The following is a 19,126-nucleotide window of genomic DNA, read 5'->3' as shown; positions in this document are numbered from 1 at the left end:
AATGACAAGATGAAGCCCTTAGCCAAGCAGCGTTTTCGAAATCACCCCAGTGCTGATCTGCAGGTTTTATTTAAAGACACTGCTCTATACACTGATGGCCAACACGCGCCCCCACCCCACCCCCCGCCCGACCTCAAGGGAAGAGAAAACAATGAGAACCTGACCAACAATAGGGGGAAAGAAACAGAAATGCACAACATTCTTCTGAGAATAAATGCTTAACGATTAAGAATTCAGGAGTCAAGCTGATTTGTACAATGTCAGAGGATTTACTGTAACAGAACACAAATACACAAGTAGCTAGCTTTCACGGTTAATGAACTTTTCCCGGCCCCTTACACCATCAAGACTGCACGCTGCCCTTACTTCATGATTCCGGTTTCCCAGCACTCCTTAAACTTTGAAAAATTGTTTCTCTCTGGATGTCATAGGTATTAATTAAACCTACACACTATGTGTCGTATTTCTATCACTGACCAAGAACTACGTTATTCATTTTATATGCCGAACAATTCTGAGATGCATAAGAACAGTCTCCTCAGCCCTGTCCCCCATCCCTTGGCCCTCCCCTCCCCCTATCTCTCTGTCTCTGTCTCTCTCTCTGTCTCTCCAAAGCAGCAACTTAGAAACAAGAAGGAACAGCAATATCAGCGCTTTGCTGAGGTACTGGGGCCATGTCTCAAACTCAGGACTTACTGAGCTCAGCCTCTGGGGCTCTGCCATCACATCCCAGTGCCTGGGGGCCCCCCTTCCGGTCCCCCATCCTCCACTCCACCCAGCCTTGGCCCCCACTGCCTACACAATAAAGTGCATAGTTTCTGGAGCTCCATAGCCTCACCTCAGCCTCCCCTCTGCAATTTTCACTGAGGAACCCTCCGTTCATACCGGGTCTGCACTGACTTCTCCTGCCCTGCCTCTACACCTTCGCACAGGCTGTTCCTTGTGCTGGCCAGCAAGCCCCTCCACTCCTTTAGGGTCCTCTTACAACGCCAGGCTTTCAGGCATGTTGAAGTCCCTTCCACCTCTCCTATCGGAAGGCAAGTCCCTCTTCTGGGATCCCATACAGCATTTTGTAGTTCTTGGATTGTACCAAACTCATTCTCCATTATTCTACAATGATTTGTATTCAGAGCTTATCTTTCCCTTCTGAATCACAAGTTTGCGGAGGGCAGAAACCAAGCTTGTTTTGTTGTTTTTTTAATTTTACATACCTACACAATACGTAATAGTATCTCAAATAAGGTCCTTTGTTTTTTCATGAATCGCACGCTGCTTGTAGGGAATATCTACCTGTTTCACCTGCAAAGGCTATATTAAGGCACTAACTTGGCAATCCTGCGTATGAAATAGACTTTTCCCTCGGAACCCCGCTTGCTGGCTCTATCACCTAGCTTCCAGCGATCTTCAATGCCTCTCGTTTTTAGCCACGCTTCTTTTGTGTTTTGCCTTTAATGGAGGAGGAGGAGGAGGAGGTTGGAAAGAATTGAGGAAGCTGCAAAGGAATTAAGGCTCCACATGCATACAGCACACATATGCGAAGAAAAATGAAGGAATGCCTGTTCATGAGCCATCTGCCAGTTTACCGATGCCAGGAAATCCCAGGCTGCTGTTTTTATCACGTAGATGATTCACACGATTGTGTTGGAGACTTCCAGCTATGAAAAGCTGTTAGAACGTTTGAAAATTAGCATTGCCGAGTTATATCGTGAGACGGAAAGCCCCGTGAATTCTTCAAGCTTCCACCCCTTACAGGAATGTCACAAAAGCATGTTATGTCTGTATATAAGCACGGGGGAGGAAGGATGTTGCCGATATTGAAAAGGATTTTTTGTTTGTCTGGTTGGTTTTAACTCTATCACGTGACATTTTATGTATGGGTTCTTTATACATCTTCAACCACTCAGCTAAACTTATCTGGCCTGTTAAGAAGGGTAATGGCATAACTGTCTTATCTGTATCTTTTAGGAAACTGAAGTCCATTTTTCCTTAATATCCCCCTCATGCCAAAACTTTTAAAAATTCATTTATAAACCTAATGACATGTAAACTGAATTACTCCATTCAAAGATTTACTCTAAAAGCAAAAAGAACAATTCCTAAAGAATTCCTTGGAAAACAGCCCATTTTCCACTAAAAAGCAAAACCTGCATTCAATTTCTGATGCCTTCATTTCCTTTGAGTAGATGGGCCTACGGTGAAAAAGTTAAAAAAAAAAAAAAGATTAAATATACAACCTTCCTTTTACCTGTGGTGCTGAGCACACAGTGCATACAATTTCACATAATAATAATAGAGAACATTTGAGAACAAGGAACATCCATTTAGCTGTGGTTTCCCCTCATCTGTGACGTGAGTGAGACATTTCACTTCTCTTCATCTTGGTGAATCCTCAGTAAATGTGTTTCCTCATCACTGAGAGACCGAGACTACAGCAGCCTGCTTCTCAGAGAGCTTGCAAGAATCTGATCAAGCCTTGAAACCGTTGAGCATGTCTTCCATGCTCTGCTGCCCCAAGGACCGCTGGTCAGACCGACGCAGTGAAAACTGCATAGAACTTAATGTTTAATACCACAGGATGGATGCCACAGGGCTTCATGGACTCTGCGCATCCATTCCCAGGAGATAAAATCAGAGGGAAGGTTTCTTGGGAGTGCCACCCTTGATCTCAGCTTGAAGGGTGGGAGGGGAACAATATGTGGACAGCGCGCAAAGCACAGAGGGATTTCCTGGTTAAGAGACACACTGCTCCCTATTTCTTCCACCTCCTACCTCCCCACTCAAGTATGATACTCCAGCAGCATCACCTGGGAGATGTATGAGCAGAGCAAAACCTCCAGTCCCTTCCCACCTCTACTGTCACACACTCTGGGGTGGGGCCCAGTGATCCATCTATGTTTTAACCAGACTTCTCTCCTTCTCTCTTCCATTGACCACTCGTTCTCTTCACCTCGCTAATGCCAACACTTCTACCAGGATCAGCTGAAATTTCATTTCCTCCCGAAAGTCTTGCTCAACCTGTACTGGACTCTCTCATCCCACCCCCAGCCCCAGGTTAGGTACTCGGGCCACGTGCCAAACATACTAAAGACACTTTATCATTATTGCCTGTTTTACCACCTTCCCAGAGAACCTGCTAGCTCCATAAAGGCACAGACTGAGTCTATTTTGTTCACATCACTTCATCCCCAGTGCCTTGCGCACGGTAAGGCACTTTACTAACATTTGCTGAATTAATAAATATATCAAAGCACTGTCCTGTGAAACAAAGGCATAAAAGAAAGATATAAAGTATTATGGAACATGACAGACACACATTAACAGATGCCTTTGGTACACTGGTTCCAGAAACACAACTGAATTTAGTTCACCTTTGAAAACAGTTTCATGAATGGATTTGGGTTTTGAGAACTTTTGCTTTGAAAATTTTCATTAACACTTCCAAACATTTCAATGTCCTACCATACTTACCTATGAAGCAGTACTTGCTGACTTTTATCGTCATTCTTTTTTTTTCCTCAATGACCAGATTTTTTGCACCTCAGGCTTGGGGAACAATATGGCCCAGAGAAGCTGGCAGACAAAACAGCCTCTTATTAATTCAAGAAGGGACGGAGAGAGGAGACTATAGCTAACATTTGTGGGTGAATATTGGAAAGCCTAACCCTTCACTTTATTGTAAACCAAAAGCCAAGTCAGACACCTGGATTCCAACTCTGGCTTCCTTCCTTCCAGTATTTAAGTGTCTGCTCTATTCTAGGTCCTGTGCTTGGATCTTAGCCGTGGACAGTGCCCAAGACACATACACAGGCCCTCTCCTCACCAAACCTAATGGTCTGCTCCTCTACCATAGGCTAATGCTGTTCCTGACTGCCACAGGCCATTGAACTCCTCGGGGCTCGGTTTCCCCATCTGCAAAGAAAGCGGGTTAATTACAAGATGACCACCAAAATCCCCTCTGACTGTAACTAAGTAGTTTTACGGCTAAAAACACCACAATCGCCCCATAAGTCAGTTAGCCAAAGTCATGCATCTCAAGTCCTGCTTACCTAGATCCGGAGAGCTGGGAAACCAGCATGAGGATCAAGTGCAAATGTAGACCAAGGAGCCTTATCAGAAGCAGCAAACCTGGGGCCACGTCAATAGAGAGCCAGCTTTAACACAATGGGAAGAGTCCTAGACCAAGTAAAGGAACCTGCTTAAGTCCTGGCTAGGCCAACTTAGTGTCCTCAATTCTAAATAAGCTTTGAGGAGATGGTCAAGGTTCCTTCCAGCCCCTAATGCTACAGAATTCTACTTCCTCATTCCAGTACGTGTTTTTCCTAGCACCACCAAGCAATAATTGTATCCTGAGGCTATTTACCTGGATAGAGCATCAGATCCCACAAGTTAAGGGCTCAGTCCTACAAGCCTGCCCATTCCCTCACCTTGGATGCCAATTCCAAGTCCAGGTTGTCACCTTGTGCTTCTGATCCACAGGCTATAAAGCAGAGGTTCCCACAACTCCATACTTGGGTGCAATTAATTTGCTGAAGCGGCTCACAACACTGAGAGAAACGTTTGACTTACTAGATCACCGGTTTATTAGAAAAGATAGAACTCTGGAACAACCAGATAGGAAAGCCACATATGGTAAGGTATGAGGAAAGGATGTGGAATGTCCACGCTTTCTAGATGCGCTACTCTCCACACACCTCCAGGCATTCACCAACCCAGAAGTTCATCCAGTCTTGTTCAAAAGGTTGTTTAAAGCACTTAATCAGAAGCTCTCCCCCCTAACTCTTCCCCATCCCAGAGGTTGGTGGGTGCGGCTGAAAGGTCCAATCCTCTAATCAATCACATGACCTTTCAGAGGACCAGCCCCATCCTGAGGCTACCTAGGGTACCACCCTGAGTCCAGAGCATCCCCTCTAAGGGGGCTCCTCATGAATGACAAAAGACACTCCTACCACCTGGGAACTTCTAAGGGTTTGAGGAACTTTGTGCCAGGAACTGGGGGCAAAGACTAAATATACTTCTTATTAAACTACATTTATCATAAGATTTACTTCAATGCAAAATTCACTAGTCAGCAATGATAAGAGGAACAATGATCAGTCCAACCCTGAATAATCACAAAGTATGTCAGGAGAATGATCACATCAAATCCTAGGAGAACACTGTCAGAATTCTATGACTATACTTTTGGATCGACTGGCTAGAGATAACCAGATAACTGAATCTTCCAGAACTCTTCGAAAACAAAATGTCACATTCTACCCTTATAAAGGCAATGGTTTTTTTCCTTTTGTCTTTCTCTCCTTCCTTGCCTAATTTTGGTAGCTAATGGCTCAGCCCCCCATACCCCATGCATCCCAAGAGAACTCCCTGCCAAGCCCACTGGTCCCTATTCCTCCCCCCTTGAGGCCTCAGGTGCTCCCAACATTGCTTCCTCAACCCCCCACCCCTGTCGTTACACAACCAGCCTCAGCGGGAGCTGGGAAGCTAGATGAGATAGGGGATGCCTCAGGCAATAGCAGAGGACCTGAAAGGAAAATGCTGGAGCAGTTACGAAGTTTGTCTCAGCAGATAGTGGTGGTAGGGTAGTATTTGGTTCAGGACAAAATAATAATAATATATTTTCTTGGCACTTACTATGTGCCAAACACTGTGCCATGAACTCTCGTGTTTTAGCTCATGGAATTGTCATAACACCGCACATTTTCTCCCTAATACAGATGAGGAAAGTGGTTCAGATTTTTTCCCCTTCGTACAATGGCATTTTATTTAGTGGTGGGAATGCATATACACAGGAGCATGCAAACAGAATGATGGGAGGGGAAAGTCGGCAGAGCTGCTGCTGTTTAGAACCCTGGGATGGCGGGGGGGGGGGGGGGTGCGGGCGGAGGCTGGGTGGCTCAGCCAGTTATGCGTCTGCCTTCGGCTCAGGTCATGATCCTGGGGTCCTGGGTTCAAGCCCCACATCAGGCTCCCAGCTCAGTAGGGAGCCTGCTTCTCCCTCTCCTCCCAGCCTGTGCTCTCTCTCCCTATCTGTCTCTCTCTCTCTCAAATAAATAAATAAAATCTTAAAAAAAAAAAAAAAAAGAATCCTGGGATGAGCAAAAACAAGAAGGTGGGGGCCTTGGGGGATGGCGAAGGCACAACAGAAAACCAGTTGCCCTGAGTTCCACAGAGTTTGACAAAAGGATTCTCAAGGTGAGATGACCGCCAGAGAAACTCAGTCTGCTTGGGGTATCTGCCACTTTCTATCCAGCCCTCCCTCCCCAAAAAGTCCCTGGGCAGATTCTGGCTTTTTCCCCCTTACAAAGAGAGCCATGTCAGTAACCGGCAGAGGAGAAACGGAGCCCAGCTTCTCCATAAAGTTGCCATTATAGTGGGCATCCATCCCCAAAGCCACCGAGAAAAAAGAAAATCTCAGCTTTGCCCGGGTATCTTTATTTTAGCAGATTCCACACTAGGATACCAAAACAGTGCTTCTTTTCATGAGGTACCACTCATTTGAGGAGTTACTTTCCTCCATAGGATATTTTACTATTTTAAGCAGTTGTACATTTGGCTGCCCACAGACAAGAACAAATGAGTCATGGAGAGGAAATGCAGGACCAAAATCCTTTCCCTGAAAACCTGGAGGTCAGATGTGCCTTGAAATTCAGACTTTGTAGATTCTAGAAAGGTAATGCAATGCATTTAGCACACATTATATAACACTCTGAAATCAAATTTATTGAGATTACTGCAGCAAAATTTAGTAATATTCAAACTAGGTGAAATGAATACGTACTCCAGAATCTTACATTGGTTCTGGTTAGGTTTTACCACCAACGGGGTATGCAAAAAAGCCTCAAAAACTTGGTGTTCAGAGCTTTTCTGACTTCAGAATTGTCCAAAAAGAATTACAGGCATGTGCAAATGGCTCAAATACTAGAAAACATAGTCAACCTACCAGTAATCAAAGACATACAAATTAAAACAATCAAGGTACCACTATTTGCCTTACAAATTAGCAAATGTGTTTTTCTGAGACAATGCCAACAGTTTGAAAACTGAGTCCTTCGACACTGCTGTGAGAAGTAAACTGGGACAACCTTCAGACCACCGATACTGGTGTCATCAATGGTCTCAAAAAGATGAATACTTTTGACCCCAACACCCCCTTTCCAAGAACTCCTTTTCCATGGACATCATCGATACCTAGACAAAGCTTTACACACAGACATTCACTGAAACAATTCATTTGAGGGGTGCCTGAGTGGCTCAGCCACTTAAGAGGCTGCCTTCAGCTCAGGTCATGATCTCAGGGTCCTGGGATCGAGCCCTGCGTGGGGCCAGGAGGCGGGCTCCCTGCTCAGTGGGAAGTCTGCTTCCCCCTCTGCCTCTGCCCCTCCCCCCCACTCATGCTCTTTCGCTCTCTCTCAAATAAATAAAATCTTTTTTAAAATTTTCAAAAATAAAACTAATTCATTTGAAAATTCAAATTCAATTAAAAATAACTAGCCACAACTGAAATCTAAAACAGAGTCACAAAATCAGTGAATCCATATAATGAAATATTATGCAGCAATTTTTTGAGAAGGTAGGGAAATGGAGAGACCTCACATATAATATTCAATGAAAAACACAGGATCGGGGCGCCTGGGTGGCTCAGTCGGTTAAGCGTCTGCCTTCGGCTCAGGTCATGATCCCAGGGTCCTGGGATCCAGACCCACATCCATCCTGCTCCCTGCTCTGCGGGGAGCCTGCTTCTCCCTCTCCCTCTGCTGCTCTCCCTGCTTGTGCGCGCTTGCTCGCTCTCTCTCAAGTAAATAAATAAAATCTTTTAAAAAAAGGAGAAAGAAAAACACAGGATACAACATTATATTTGCATTACGATCCTATCCAAGCAAAAAAAATAGAGAGAAAACAAGAAGGAAATACACTAACAGTGGCGAGTGCCTTGGAGTAACAAGACCAAGGGGTAATTGTCTCCCCTTTAAATCTTTAAATCTTTGGGAGACTTTTCCAAAAGGACCAAGAGCACTGTATTTTAGCTGAAGGGAAGTGGAAAAAGAAGGCCTGTCTACATAACTCCCAGTCAATGGCAGCAAATTCATGAATCTCTGAGGTGCCACTCTGGGCTTTTATAAACGTACAATGAACCTGTCTTTGCACAACCACCACTACCTCCAGAATGACAACCTTATAGGGTATGTGGTCTACATTTATTAGACAATTTGGCTGACATTTTAAGTCCAGCCTAATGGACACCATGGGAAAGAAATCCAGAAAGAAACAATACAAAGGATAAGAGATATGCTCACTGGCAGTGGGTAAGGCAGGCAACAATAGGAGCCAGCACATACCCATTGTACAGGTAACAAAACAGAGTCATGGATAGCCCCACTCGCCGAAGTGGCAGGGCTTCTCCCTGACTTCCACTCCGGGGCTGTCTTAGAGCTTGGTGCTCTTCCCACTCTATCTTGTCATTAGCCTATTACTTGGTGATTCTTCATAAATATCTTCGAATAAAAAGAAATTTCTCACTAGCAAGAAAACCAAAATGATTCACTAATAACAAGAACAGGCTTCAGAAGCTAACAGATCTGACTCAAGGTCAAAATCCAACTTAAATATTTGAGTGACTTTTTCAAGTTAACTTCTCAGATACCCGATTTTCTCATCTATAAACACAGGAATAAAACCACATAGCTGACAGGGTGTTGAAGAATCAGATGATCTGAATACTCAAGACTAGAGCCTGCCACAAAACAGGTATAACAAACGCTGCATCCTTCCTCCAAAAAGAGTGAAGTGTCTACAATGAACCAACTCCAAATTCCAAGTTTAGTCCTTGTTGGCACACCAGACTCCTTATTCTCCCTACTATCAGGAGCCCACCAAATCTTTACCAATTACTGAAGTGCCCTAAAATAATTAGAAACCACTCAACATAATAGTTTTAACCAATGACAACTTAAATCATTTTTTGTCAGTTTTAAATAATTTCTCTTTTGTCTTAACATGTAAGTAAGCTTCAACATCAGAGCCAAATTCTTTAAAAAGTAACAATGAAATTTTTGTTTCTATTGCCTGGGGCTTTGGCCTGTCTCATTTGAATTCAACTACTGAAACGCCCACATCATCTGTTTGATTAATTTCCTTTGAGGGGGAGCAAAAGGGGGAGAAGAGAATGAAAGGCGCTTCTCAAATTTTTCATTTCCTCTTTAAATTAGATCTGGGTATGGAAGTCTCAGCTCCCAGGATGCTGGCTCAAAACATTCTGTCCACTGACTATGTTATTCTGTGGCTGCATGGCTTGAGTGCTACCTGGCCAAAGGAGAACCCAGGATTTAATAAAGCTTATCTTTAGCATCAGATGAGGAGTAGGAGCCTGGATGGAAGCCCACAAAACCCTAGGAGAGTGCCATTCTCTCTTCAGCGCCCCCAAACCTTTTCCACCCACTCCTCTCTAGAAGGCGGTGCCCATTGTCTGGTAGAGAAACTAATAAGCCCAAAGGTTGAGTAACCAGAAACCTTAAGGGCATAAATAAGCCAAGATGTGGAAAATCATCCCTTCTGATGCCTGTGGTATACAGTTTCAAACGCGACTTCTAAGAGACAGAAGTTTAACGAGATTCTTCTAGCGGGCAGGAAAAGAAAGAGACATTGTCACTACCCACTGTGAAGTTATCTGTCCTTTTCTCTGCTTCCCAACTTCTGCTAACCACATGCTTACAGTTTTAGGATGTCCTACACTTCCGATCTTAGAATTTCAACAAGACTGCTGAGGTTGATTTCTGTTCTATTTTCTCTCTGGGGAGAAGTGGGGTACAGTAGAGAGAATGAACTTTGGAATCAAGCAGGCTAGGTTATCAAAGATACATATAAAGATACACACACACATACACACACGCTCACCTCCCACTGGTTCTGCTTCTCTGACTGAAGGCTGACTGATACATCAGCTATGTGACTGGGCCAATTATTTAACTGCTCTGGGCCTCAGTTGCCTCACCATAAATAAGAACTTCATAGGGCTCTGAGAAATAAGTATAGAGAAAGCATATTAATCGCCCAATTCAAAGCCTGGCACACAGCAAGCATTCAACGCTGCTGCCTATTTCCTTCTTCCTACTTTCCTAAAACATTACCTACAAACATTAATACCGTCATAGATTCCAAGAGGACCAGATGTTAGCTGGTCAGGACATCTTTTCTTCATACAGGCCTCTAGTCACACGGGCACCTTTGTACCCTGTACTCTTTCCTTTTTAGATACTTTGTTCTTCAATGGTAAACTTTCATCAAAAAACGCGATGAGAACTTTTTTCATCACATTCCAAACCTGAGAGCTGAGTGTTGCTGAGATCCATCGGAAACACAAACTTAACCCAGGAATGGACATCCCTGGCTGATGGCTGATTATATGCATCCAATGCTGATTTTTTAACAATTTTACTCCCAGGTTAAGCTATTCAAATTCTGGGGCAACTAAGTATGTTCTACAACCCCGAGTCCAATTTGAACCTCATGATGCACCCCCTTGTCTCAGCCATGAAACATGGGGTGAAAACCAAAATCTCCCATCCAGTAATACATGTCACCAGCTTCCATTTCCCCAGGAGGGATGACTGAAGGAAATACGGGTCTGCTAATAAAGGCTCAGGAGACATACTCTCCATCCTGTTGCCTTCCTAACATGTTGTTTTCTGTGAAAAAGTGAAGGCCAAAGTGATAAGCCAGTTTAAACTGTAAGAGATTCAAATCTTCTCAGGAGTAAAGAGCAGTGTATGTGTTTGTATGGAGGAGATAGTCACGGTTGGAAGGCTTCCAGATGCTTATTATTTGGACGTGAAGAAGAGCCGCTCAAGCTTGGAAGAGCTTGCTGACGTAAGATTCCAGGCTGTGGTAACCCCAACTGGCCAAGAAGGTATGCGTTTATTATTATTATTTAACTAGTGCTGTAAAGTGGCAATTAAGAGGGAAACCAGTGGCAAGAAATCCCTGGGGTCTACAGCCATAAAAACAAGAGTGTAAGACTGGACTTTCGTAAAAGTTACACGTCCTCTTAGATTTCAATTAAAAACTCCTGCTCCAAATTCGTCATTGAAGACACTTTATGGTCTCTGCTGGAGGCTTCCTGCTCTGACCACAGAAGGTTCCTTTGTGGTGACAGGAATTGACTCAAAGAAGAAAAAAAAATTAAGTTTACAAACGTGCCTTCCCTTTTCCCAAGCCTGATTTATCCAGGATATGTGGGGAAGACATCTGAAAGCCCTCAACCTGTTACAAGAATCCATCAACCACTACAATTAATGAAAACTTGGAAAGAAACGGAAATCCCCAAGGTCTTAAAATATAAAACAAAGGTGTGGGGGGGAACTACGACAGCGCACCCGGTCGCCGGTGTCGATTTCCGCTCGCGGGGCCTTTGAGGACAAGTGCGGCAAGGGGTCCGCGGGGATCCAAGGTGCTCAGCCTGGCGGCAAGCGCCCTGACGGAAGCCAAGACCAGGTCCAGTCCCTACACCCCGGGCAGCTCAGAGGGGCGGGCTAGGGGTAACAGGTCCTCAGAGGAGCAGGCGAGAAAAGGGAAGGCAGATCCCGGGCAAGCGGGAAGGGAGGGACGGGAGCCGTCGCGCCGCGCCGCACCCGGCCCGGCCACCCTCCAACAGCCTGATGTTCAGCGTCGGGATCCCGCGGCTCTGCCAGGGCAAGGGCAGCTCAGGGCGCAGTGGGGCTGCCGTCCGGACCCCTCGCCTCCTCCCGAGCGCCCAGGCCCCGATGGGACACTCACCCGGGGCCACTAGCGGCGAACTCACGGTGCCTCCCACGAAGACAGCGGCGGCCAAGACCGCGGACCCCGAGAGTTCTCCTGGGGCCATCGCCGCGTTCCTTCGCCCTCCACCCACCGGGCGCCGCGTCCCGGGATCCTGCAGGCAGTGCCGCTCGAGAACCGGCCGCGGACGCAGTAGCAGGGCTCGGCCCCCGCGCGCTGTGAACCCCGCCCCGTACAGCACCCTTCTCTCCGGCCCCCCCCCACCCGGCTCGGCCCGGCCTCTCCCCGCCAAACCCCCGGCTCCGCCTGCCCGGGAGCGAGCCCCACCTGTGGCCCCGCCCTCGTCCCCGCCCATCGCGGCCTGGCCCCGCCTCGCCCCGCGGCGCCCGCTTCCTTTCTAAATTCCACCGCCTCTGCCACCGCCCTGATTAGGCCATGACCCCGCCCCTCCTGTCCCGCCCACCGAGGTCCGACCACGCCTCCCTCCGGCAGCTCCGGTCACGCCCACTTCTGCCTGGTCCCCCCTTCTTCTCGCCGCGCCTGCTGCGTTTCCGAGTTCCGCTTCAGCGCAGACGCGGGGATTGCGCGGGAGCCAGGCGAGCGGGCAGGGTCTCAGCAGTTCATCCTGCCCTTCGCCGAGAGCAGGCGGGCGGAGGAAGAGGAAGAGAGAGAGCGGGACAGGAAGCTCTAGATGGCCTGACTTGACCATCATCGGAGTGGGCATTAATTCTTTGCTGTCATTTCTATTCAGCTGGCATTCCCCTCCGTGACTGGTCCAGAGAGGGGCGCTGCGCCGTACGTGAAGTTTCACTGTTTGAAAATTGAGGAGAAAAGGCAAATCCTTCAAATTTCTTCCTATGTCCGCTTTCCTTTAAGCTGCTCCTTTTGGAGAACAAACCTATACATACCTGCAGGAACAAATTGTTTTGTTTTTTTTTTTAAATCGTGCGCCCACATTGCACTTTGCAAATACTTTCACGAAATAGTTCTTTAGGTACCTCGTCACTTACGATCTCCTTATATCCTCATGTCAGCTCTGTGAGGTGAGTAGTATCCCCATTCCACCGGCCGTTGAGTAAACCCACGGGACACTGTATTAAACTGGAATTAACTTGTCTTCATGGTGTTTGCTCACTGCTGTGCTCAATGACAACACACACTAAGAGTCAGAAGTGACTTTGAAGTTGAATCATCATGTGCATTGATTAGACAAGAGCCTTTCTGAGTAGTTCCCTCTTTACTGCACTTGAGAGACCCCTGAAGCCAGGTGGTCAGGCCTTCAGCAATGCTCAAGATCACAGGCATGGTGAGGGGGGTGAGGTCTGAGGGTTTTCACAGAATGGGGCTCTTCCTTGGTTTGACTGTCATCTTCCAGTTTTCAAAAGAAGACTATTTATCTTCTTGTTGAGTCCTGGAAAAACATAGACTCTTAAAAACACTGGCACGGATGTGGGAATCCCCAGAAGCTTGGGCCACTACAGATAGCTGGGGCTGAAGGATGGGAGCCCCTGCCCTTGGAAGCCAAGGGCGGGCACTGTGGGTCCTGTTCAGCTGTGGGCACATCCTGCAGTCTGGCAGGTGAAGCCGTTTTATACCACCCTAAAAACTGAAAATGGCTGCAGAGGGAAAACGTCCATGTAGGTTTCTAACTTAAAAAAGGAGAGAGTCCTGGGTCTAGAAATTAAACTGTAAACTGTAGCCAGAACCAGCTATATAATTTGCAGAGCCTAGTGTCAAATGAAAATGCAGGGCCTTTTGTTCAAAACTTACTAAGAATTTCGGGATGGCAATAGCAGGTGTTAAAGCCGTTATGGAGCCCTGTGTACAGGCCATATACCCATAAAGCCAGCTCAGGTTTTGGCACTTAGAATGCAGCAAAATGCTTGAACCAAGATATCTATGCAAAATGTAAAATATCATTTGAAAAATGAATCATGTTTCACTCTTTTTTTCAGATTGAACTTACTAGTAAAAAGACAGGACCTTTTTTTTTAGGTAATCTCTACACCCAACCTGGGGCTCAAACCCACAGCCCCAAGATCAAGAGCCACACACTCCACCAGCACCCCAAGACAGGGCCATTTTAAACAATATATTTGAATTGGATGTCTACTCATGGCTCTCCAGAAATAAAAATACAACCCTGTAATTAAAGCTGGATGAAACCTTAGTAACCGTCTATCAAGCCCCTTACTTTAGAGATGAGAGATAGTTAAGTGACTTGCCAGATACCTCATACCTAGTATGAACCAGGGTTGAAACCCAAGGCTCTGAAATTTCCCTTCTCAGACTTTTTTGTAACACTTGGCTCTTTGACCCAGTCTCTGTAGATACCTTCCTGTCACATAACCCCATATATGTGCATTTGCACATTCCACTATAGGGAGGGAGGGCAGGGGGGAGAAAGGGATGAAGGGAGAGATGAAGGAAGGAAAGAAAATCAAGCTTCAGTTATTCTCCAGGTACTTACCACTACAGATTTGCTTGCACAATTTAAAAAGCCATTGTTTGTTTTAGTTTAAATGTGAAGACCTCAATGTGATGGAAGTTTTTTACATTAGGAAGGGGATGTCACATTTCTTCTGAGGAAATAAAAATTGACACCATGAGGCTAAGGGATCTTCCCATTTGTTTCAGAAATAAAATTAAAATATTAAAAGGTAGAAATAGCTGTTAACAATGGCTCTCATTTATTCATCCCTTAGATTTAGCCCCATCCCACAGTTAGCACTTTTCCTGTGTTCCTTCATCAAATCCTCACAACTTGATATTTGGGGAGGTGTTGTTACTGCCCTTCACTTCAAAGCTGAGAAGACCAGGATGTGAGGAATTAAGGAATTTACCCAAGTCACACAGCTGCTCCATGGTGTTGCTGGGACTCAAATCCAAGATCAGCTCACTGCAGGCCTGCACTTGAACTTCTGCTTATACGGTTCTTCTCCAAAATGCAAAATACAACAAAATACTAGCCAATCAGCTCTCTTTTTCCAATACAAAGTCTTAGTCTGTCTTTACATACTTAACCTAGCCTTTTTGAACTCTGCATCAACAATTACGTGTTTTTTTCTTCAAGGAGAATGTTTATGGGATAGGTTATAAATAAGAGTTTGGAGGAATCAAGTTTACAAACTTAGGCAATGGACTGTCCTTTCTGTTTTTTGTTGGCTTTTGTTTTGTTTTGTTTTGTTTCCAGTGTCTCTGTAAGAATTCAGTTAATCATTCCCCTTAGTAGAAAACTTTCCTGTTTTCCTCTGTGCCGCTAAGGTGGTGATTTTCATCACCATCATTTAAATGCGTAAGACTCAGTTGGCTGGTATTTACTTTACTTAATGTTGAACAAACTTCCGCAGAAAGTCTCTAGAATTTCTTCCCTCTGTGATTTAGATGTAGTCATGTTTCCTTTTGAGAGGTTATATCCAGGAGAAAAGCTGATAATTAAAAAATATATATATGTATATATATATAAATGTTTGCAGGGAATAAATGATATTTCATAAAACCTAGGGTTATTTTGATCTGACAGCAAGCATGTACCATGTTTCTAGTACTGGGCTGAGGGTAGGAGGCCAGAGGGGAGAGTCACTGAACATTTAGTAAATGATCAAAGGCTCGGGGGAGGGGGGGTGCCATCCAGCCCTAAGATTCTACGCCATAAGAAGAAATCAACAGGGAGGATGAAGGGTGCCAGAGTCAGGCTAGAAGGAAGGGTTTCTCAAAATTATCAAAACACTATGGGCCAGATAATTCTGTGTTGGGTGACTGTTTTGTGCACTGTAGGATGTTTAGCAACATTCTCTGCCTCTACAAACTAAATGCCCGTAGTGCTCTTTCCACTACCGCCCCCCCCAAGTTGTGACAACCAAAAATATCTCCAGATATTACCAAATGTTCCCCGGGAGGGGGGGGACAAAATCGCCCCCCCGTGGAGAACCCCTGGACTGGAGGAATTTCAAGAAGACCAAAAGGATTGCAGTGGAGGCTCAGAGGAAGGCTTCATGGGGAAGGTACAATTTGGGCTGAGTCTTGGGATTCATGGAGACGTGAGGAAAGTGTATGAGCAAATGTACAGTGAGAGAATTTGCATGGTGTCCGCTCCACAGTGATGAGCATGCATGAGGGAAAGAAGCAGAGAATGGGTTGGCAATAACCGTGGGTCATGGCTGAGCCATAGTCAAGAAAAGGAGAACAGAGAACTTCAAATGCCCAGGAATTGTCATAAATTATAATAAATTATTCTGTCACCAAAATAAGGTTTTTTTTAGGGGCAGTGAGAAGAATTTCCATTGTTCAATGAGATTGTTTTCATCCTAAGTCAGGAGCTGCAAATACAGAAGTCCTAATTTTGTCCATGTGCCCGGTAGATGTCGGAGGAATCTGATTGCTAGGTGTGCAAGGGTGTTCATAATCTCTGCTTCCTTTCTGGACCACCACATTCTGAAAATTGGGTGTAAGTGACTCGGGCCCTTTGCTGGTAGAGCTTCAACACCAGGTGGATAGACATCGACATGGTTGTTCTCTGTAAACAGCAAGAGAGAATTATAGTGAGGAACTGCATGGTTTGGAAAAACCCACAACGCACATTTCAGAGGACAGGGTACAAGGTACTTAGGCAAGCTTCCTTTTGATTGCAATCAACAGAAACTTGAACACTAGCTCCATAAATAGTAAATGTATTAAGAAGGTAAACTCTTTCATGGATATAAAAAGAGTCAGGCCCCAAGTCCTCCAGCGCATTAGAACCAGGAGCAGTAAGTAGTAAATGTAGGAGGTAAGGCTCCCTCTCCAGCTCCCTGGGCTGCCACATTCTCCTCACTTCTACCTCAGAGCAAGTATAAGCTTCCTCTCTGTCTCTCTTTTTGTCTCTGTCTCTCTTCTATCTCTCTCTGGTTTTTATTTCTGTCTCTGTCTGTCTGTCTGTCTGCCTGTCTCTCTCTGACTCTCTCTGCCATCTGCTGCTTATTACTCATTTATCTTGGCCAGGGCCTCCCATAGCTGCCTCACCCCAGGCCTCGCTCAGCATGACCTCCACAGCTTGGCTGCGGATCGGTTTCCTGTGTCTCAGGAGAACACGGGGCTGCCCACCTGAGTGCAGCTCTTCCTCCTAGATAGGGATGTTGGGCATGGTCCTCTCACTCGCTGATAGGTTCTGTGCAGAAGCGAACAGAGGCAAGATTTTCCTGAAGAAAGAAGTGATCATCAGTGTCAAACGTACAGAGTAGTCCAGTAAAATAAGGACTAGAAAGTTATCCAGCTAATCAGGCACCATGGAGGTTGCTGAGGGACCCATGAAAGGACACTAAGAAGCATGGTGAAGGGGAGGCCAGAGTGCAGTGGGCGAAGAAGTAAAAATAGTCCTAGAGAGTTTTCTTCCCAGAAGCTTGGCTGGGAGAGAAAAGAAAAGGAGGGGGAGTGGGGCCTTGGAAGTCAGGAGAAGGCTTTTATGAAATGGAGTGGATATTATGGGACGACTGGAAAAAAGACAGAAAGGAAGATGTGAATAGGGTGGGGGGATAGTTAACGCAACAAGGTCTGGAGAAGACCCCTGATGGGATCAGTAGCATAGGAGTTGTTGGCCTTGAACAAAAGGCACACACCCTGTGCTCTGAAATTAAAGGGAAATGGAAAAGAAAGAGAGAGAGAGAGAGAGAGAGAGAGAGAAAGAAAGAAAGAGAGAGAGAGAGAAAGAAAGAGAGAGAGAAAGAAAGGAAAGAAGGAAAAAGAAAGAAAGAAAGAGAGAAAGAAAGGAAAGAAGGAAAAAGAAAGAGAAAGAAAAAGAAAAGAAAGAAAGAAAGAAAGAAAGAAAGAAAGAAAGAAAGAAAGAAAGAAAGAAAGAAAGAAAGAAAGAAAGAAAAAGAAAGAAAGAAAGAAGAAAGAAAGAAAGAAAGAAAGAAAGAAAAAGAAAGAAAGAAAAAGAAAGGAAGAAAGAAAGAAAAGGTACAGATGTGCATATACTTACAGGTGGGAAATAGAAAATCAAGGAGGTTCACATGAATTGAGGCAAAGCCATGCTCTGACAATGGAAGGGAAGGGAATGATGCAAGGTTTGAGGAGACCATGGTCAGAGCCATCAGTACAGGCGTCTGGGTTGTGTACTGCACAAGGGCACTGTTTATTAATCTATCCCAGAATATGAAGGCGAGAGATTCTGGCTTCCTGGTCAAGTCTTGGAAAAGCAGAGGAGAGCTTCCTCCTGTAAACTCACACTGCCCACAAGGCTGCGCACACACGCAGAAGAGTGCACGTGTATACTCTCCCCGGCGCTCACACATGCTTACACACTCATGCGTGACTGGGTCCTATGTCAATCATGCTCTGAGCATTCCTTGAGGTTTTTTCCTTTTGCCCAGAGAAGCCTGACTCATGCCAACCAGGAACCAACCCTGCTTTTCTCTCCCTGGGGATGAGGGGTAGTTGCTGCCACTGTGAAGACCCAAAGTCAGGGGCAAGCGGGGTGGGGCGGTGTGTGGACAGGTTTTAAGTACTTGGGCCCAGGTATGCTGCCCCCTGGGGCCCTGGAAATGCCACTTCCTCCTATCCTGAGGACAGAGCTCTCCAGATTGTACAATATCAAAACAAACTAACTGGAGGGAGGGCACTTTTTGCTAATTCGTAGAGATTCTGAGAGCGATGAAAGTTTGCATGGTCGCCGGAGGGAACATGCAATGGTGGTGCACGCAATGCTGCGTATCGCTGAGGGTACAGCTGGAGCTGGAGCCCATGAATTTTTCATGGGCCAATCTGCTCAACTGAATGATGCTCTGTAGCTGTGCCTGGCAGCCCAGGGGAAGGAAAAAGAAGGCAGCTTAGGAGATGGATACAGGTTTAGGGTTTTTCCAGGAAAGAGCCTGCCACCTGAGAGGTTTTTCAAGTCATTCAGCAGTTCTGAAGGCTAATGGATTCAGGCAAGAAGCCTCAGCGTAGGCTGGCTAAGCAGGAAAGGGCTGGGGTACAGGGACAACTTGAGGGGTCTGGTGGAGTGTGAGGGGCATGAAACAGGGAGGTAGGATGGAGAGGACGGGAGAGCCACAGGACGGGAGGGCCCTTTCATGACATAGAGATGCTGCCAATTTCTTTGGAACTCCGAGAATCCCATATGGGCCAGTCTGTTGCCAAGACCCAGGTCAGTAACACAGACGCTCCTTTTCACTTCCTTTCTGCATGGCCAGAAAGTTGATCTGCTTGGCTAGGATGCTAAGAACGCTGTCCCTCTGTGGGTGATTGTCTTTTCAGTCCGTCCTGGGCTCATTGTGGGCCAACCACCAGGCCCCATACAGCCCCCCACCCCTCCATCATGCCCAGGAAATTTTTCATGTTTATTTTTATTTTAAAGGTTTTCCTGAAACGGCTACAGAGAATCAGAAGGAAAATAGGAAAA

At 45.7% G+C, this 19,126-nt stretch overlaps 1 protein-coding gene across 1 annotated transcript in view; it reads right to left on the bottom strand.

Moving 5' to 3' along the window:
* The window catches only part of RELL1 (RELT like 1), a 62,848-nt gene extending 50,860 nt beyond the window's left edge, over window positions 1-11,988 (bottom strand). The window contains exon 1 of the mRNA XM_028089183.2: window positions 11,770-11,988. Coding sequence (XP_027944984.1) covers window positions 11,770-11,857 — 88 coding nt within the window. The 5' untranslated portion in view covers window positions 11,858-11,988. The remainder of the gene's footprint in view (window positions 1-11,769) is intronic.
* Between the last annotated feature and the right edge of the window lie 7,138 nt (window positions 11,989-19,126).

The sequence above is a fragment of the Eumetopias jubatus genome, unplaced genomic scaffold, assembly GCF_037043125.1.
Source record: "Eumetopias jubatus isolate StellerSeaLion01/CBP00866 unplaced genomic scaffold, mEumJub1_p1.0 scaffold_2, whole genome shotgun sequence".
In the NCBI taxonomy this organism is placed as follows: domain Eukaryota; kingdom Metazoa; phylum Chordata; class Mammalia; order Carnivora; family Otariidae; genus Eumetopias; species Eumetopias jubatus.
This window is presented reverse-complemented; position numbering and strand designations above follow the sequence as displayed.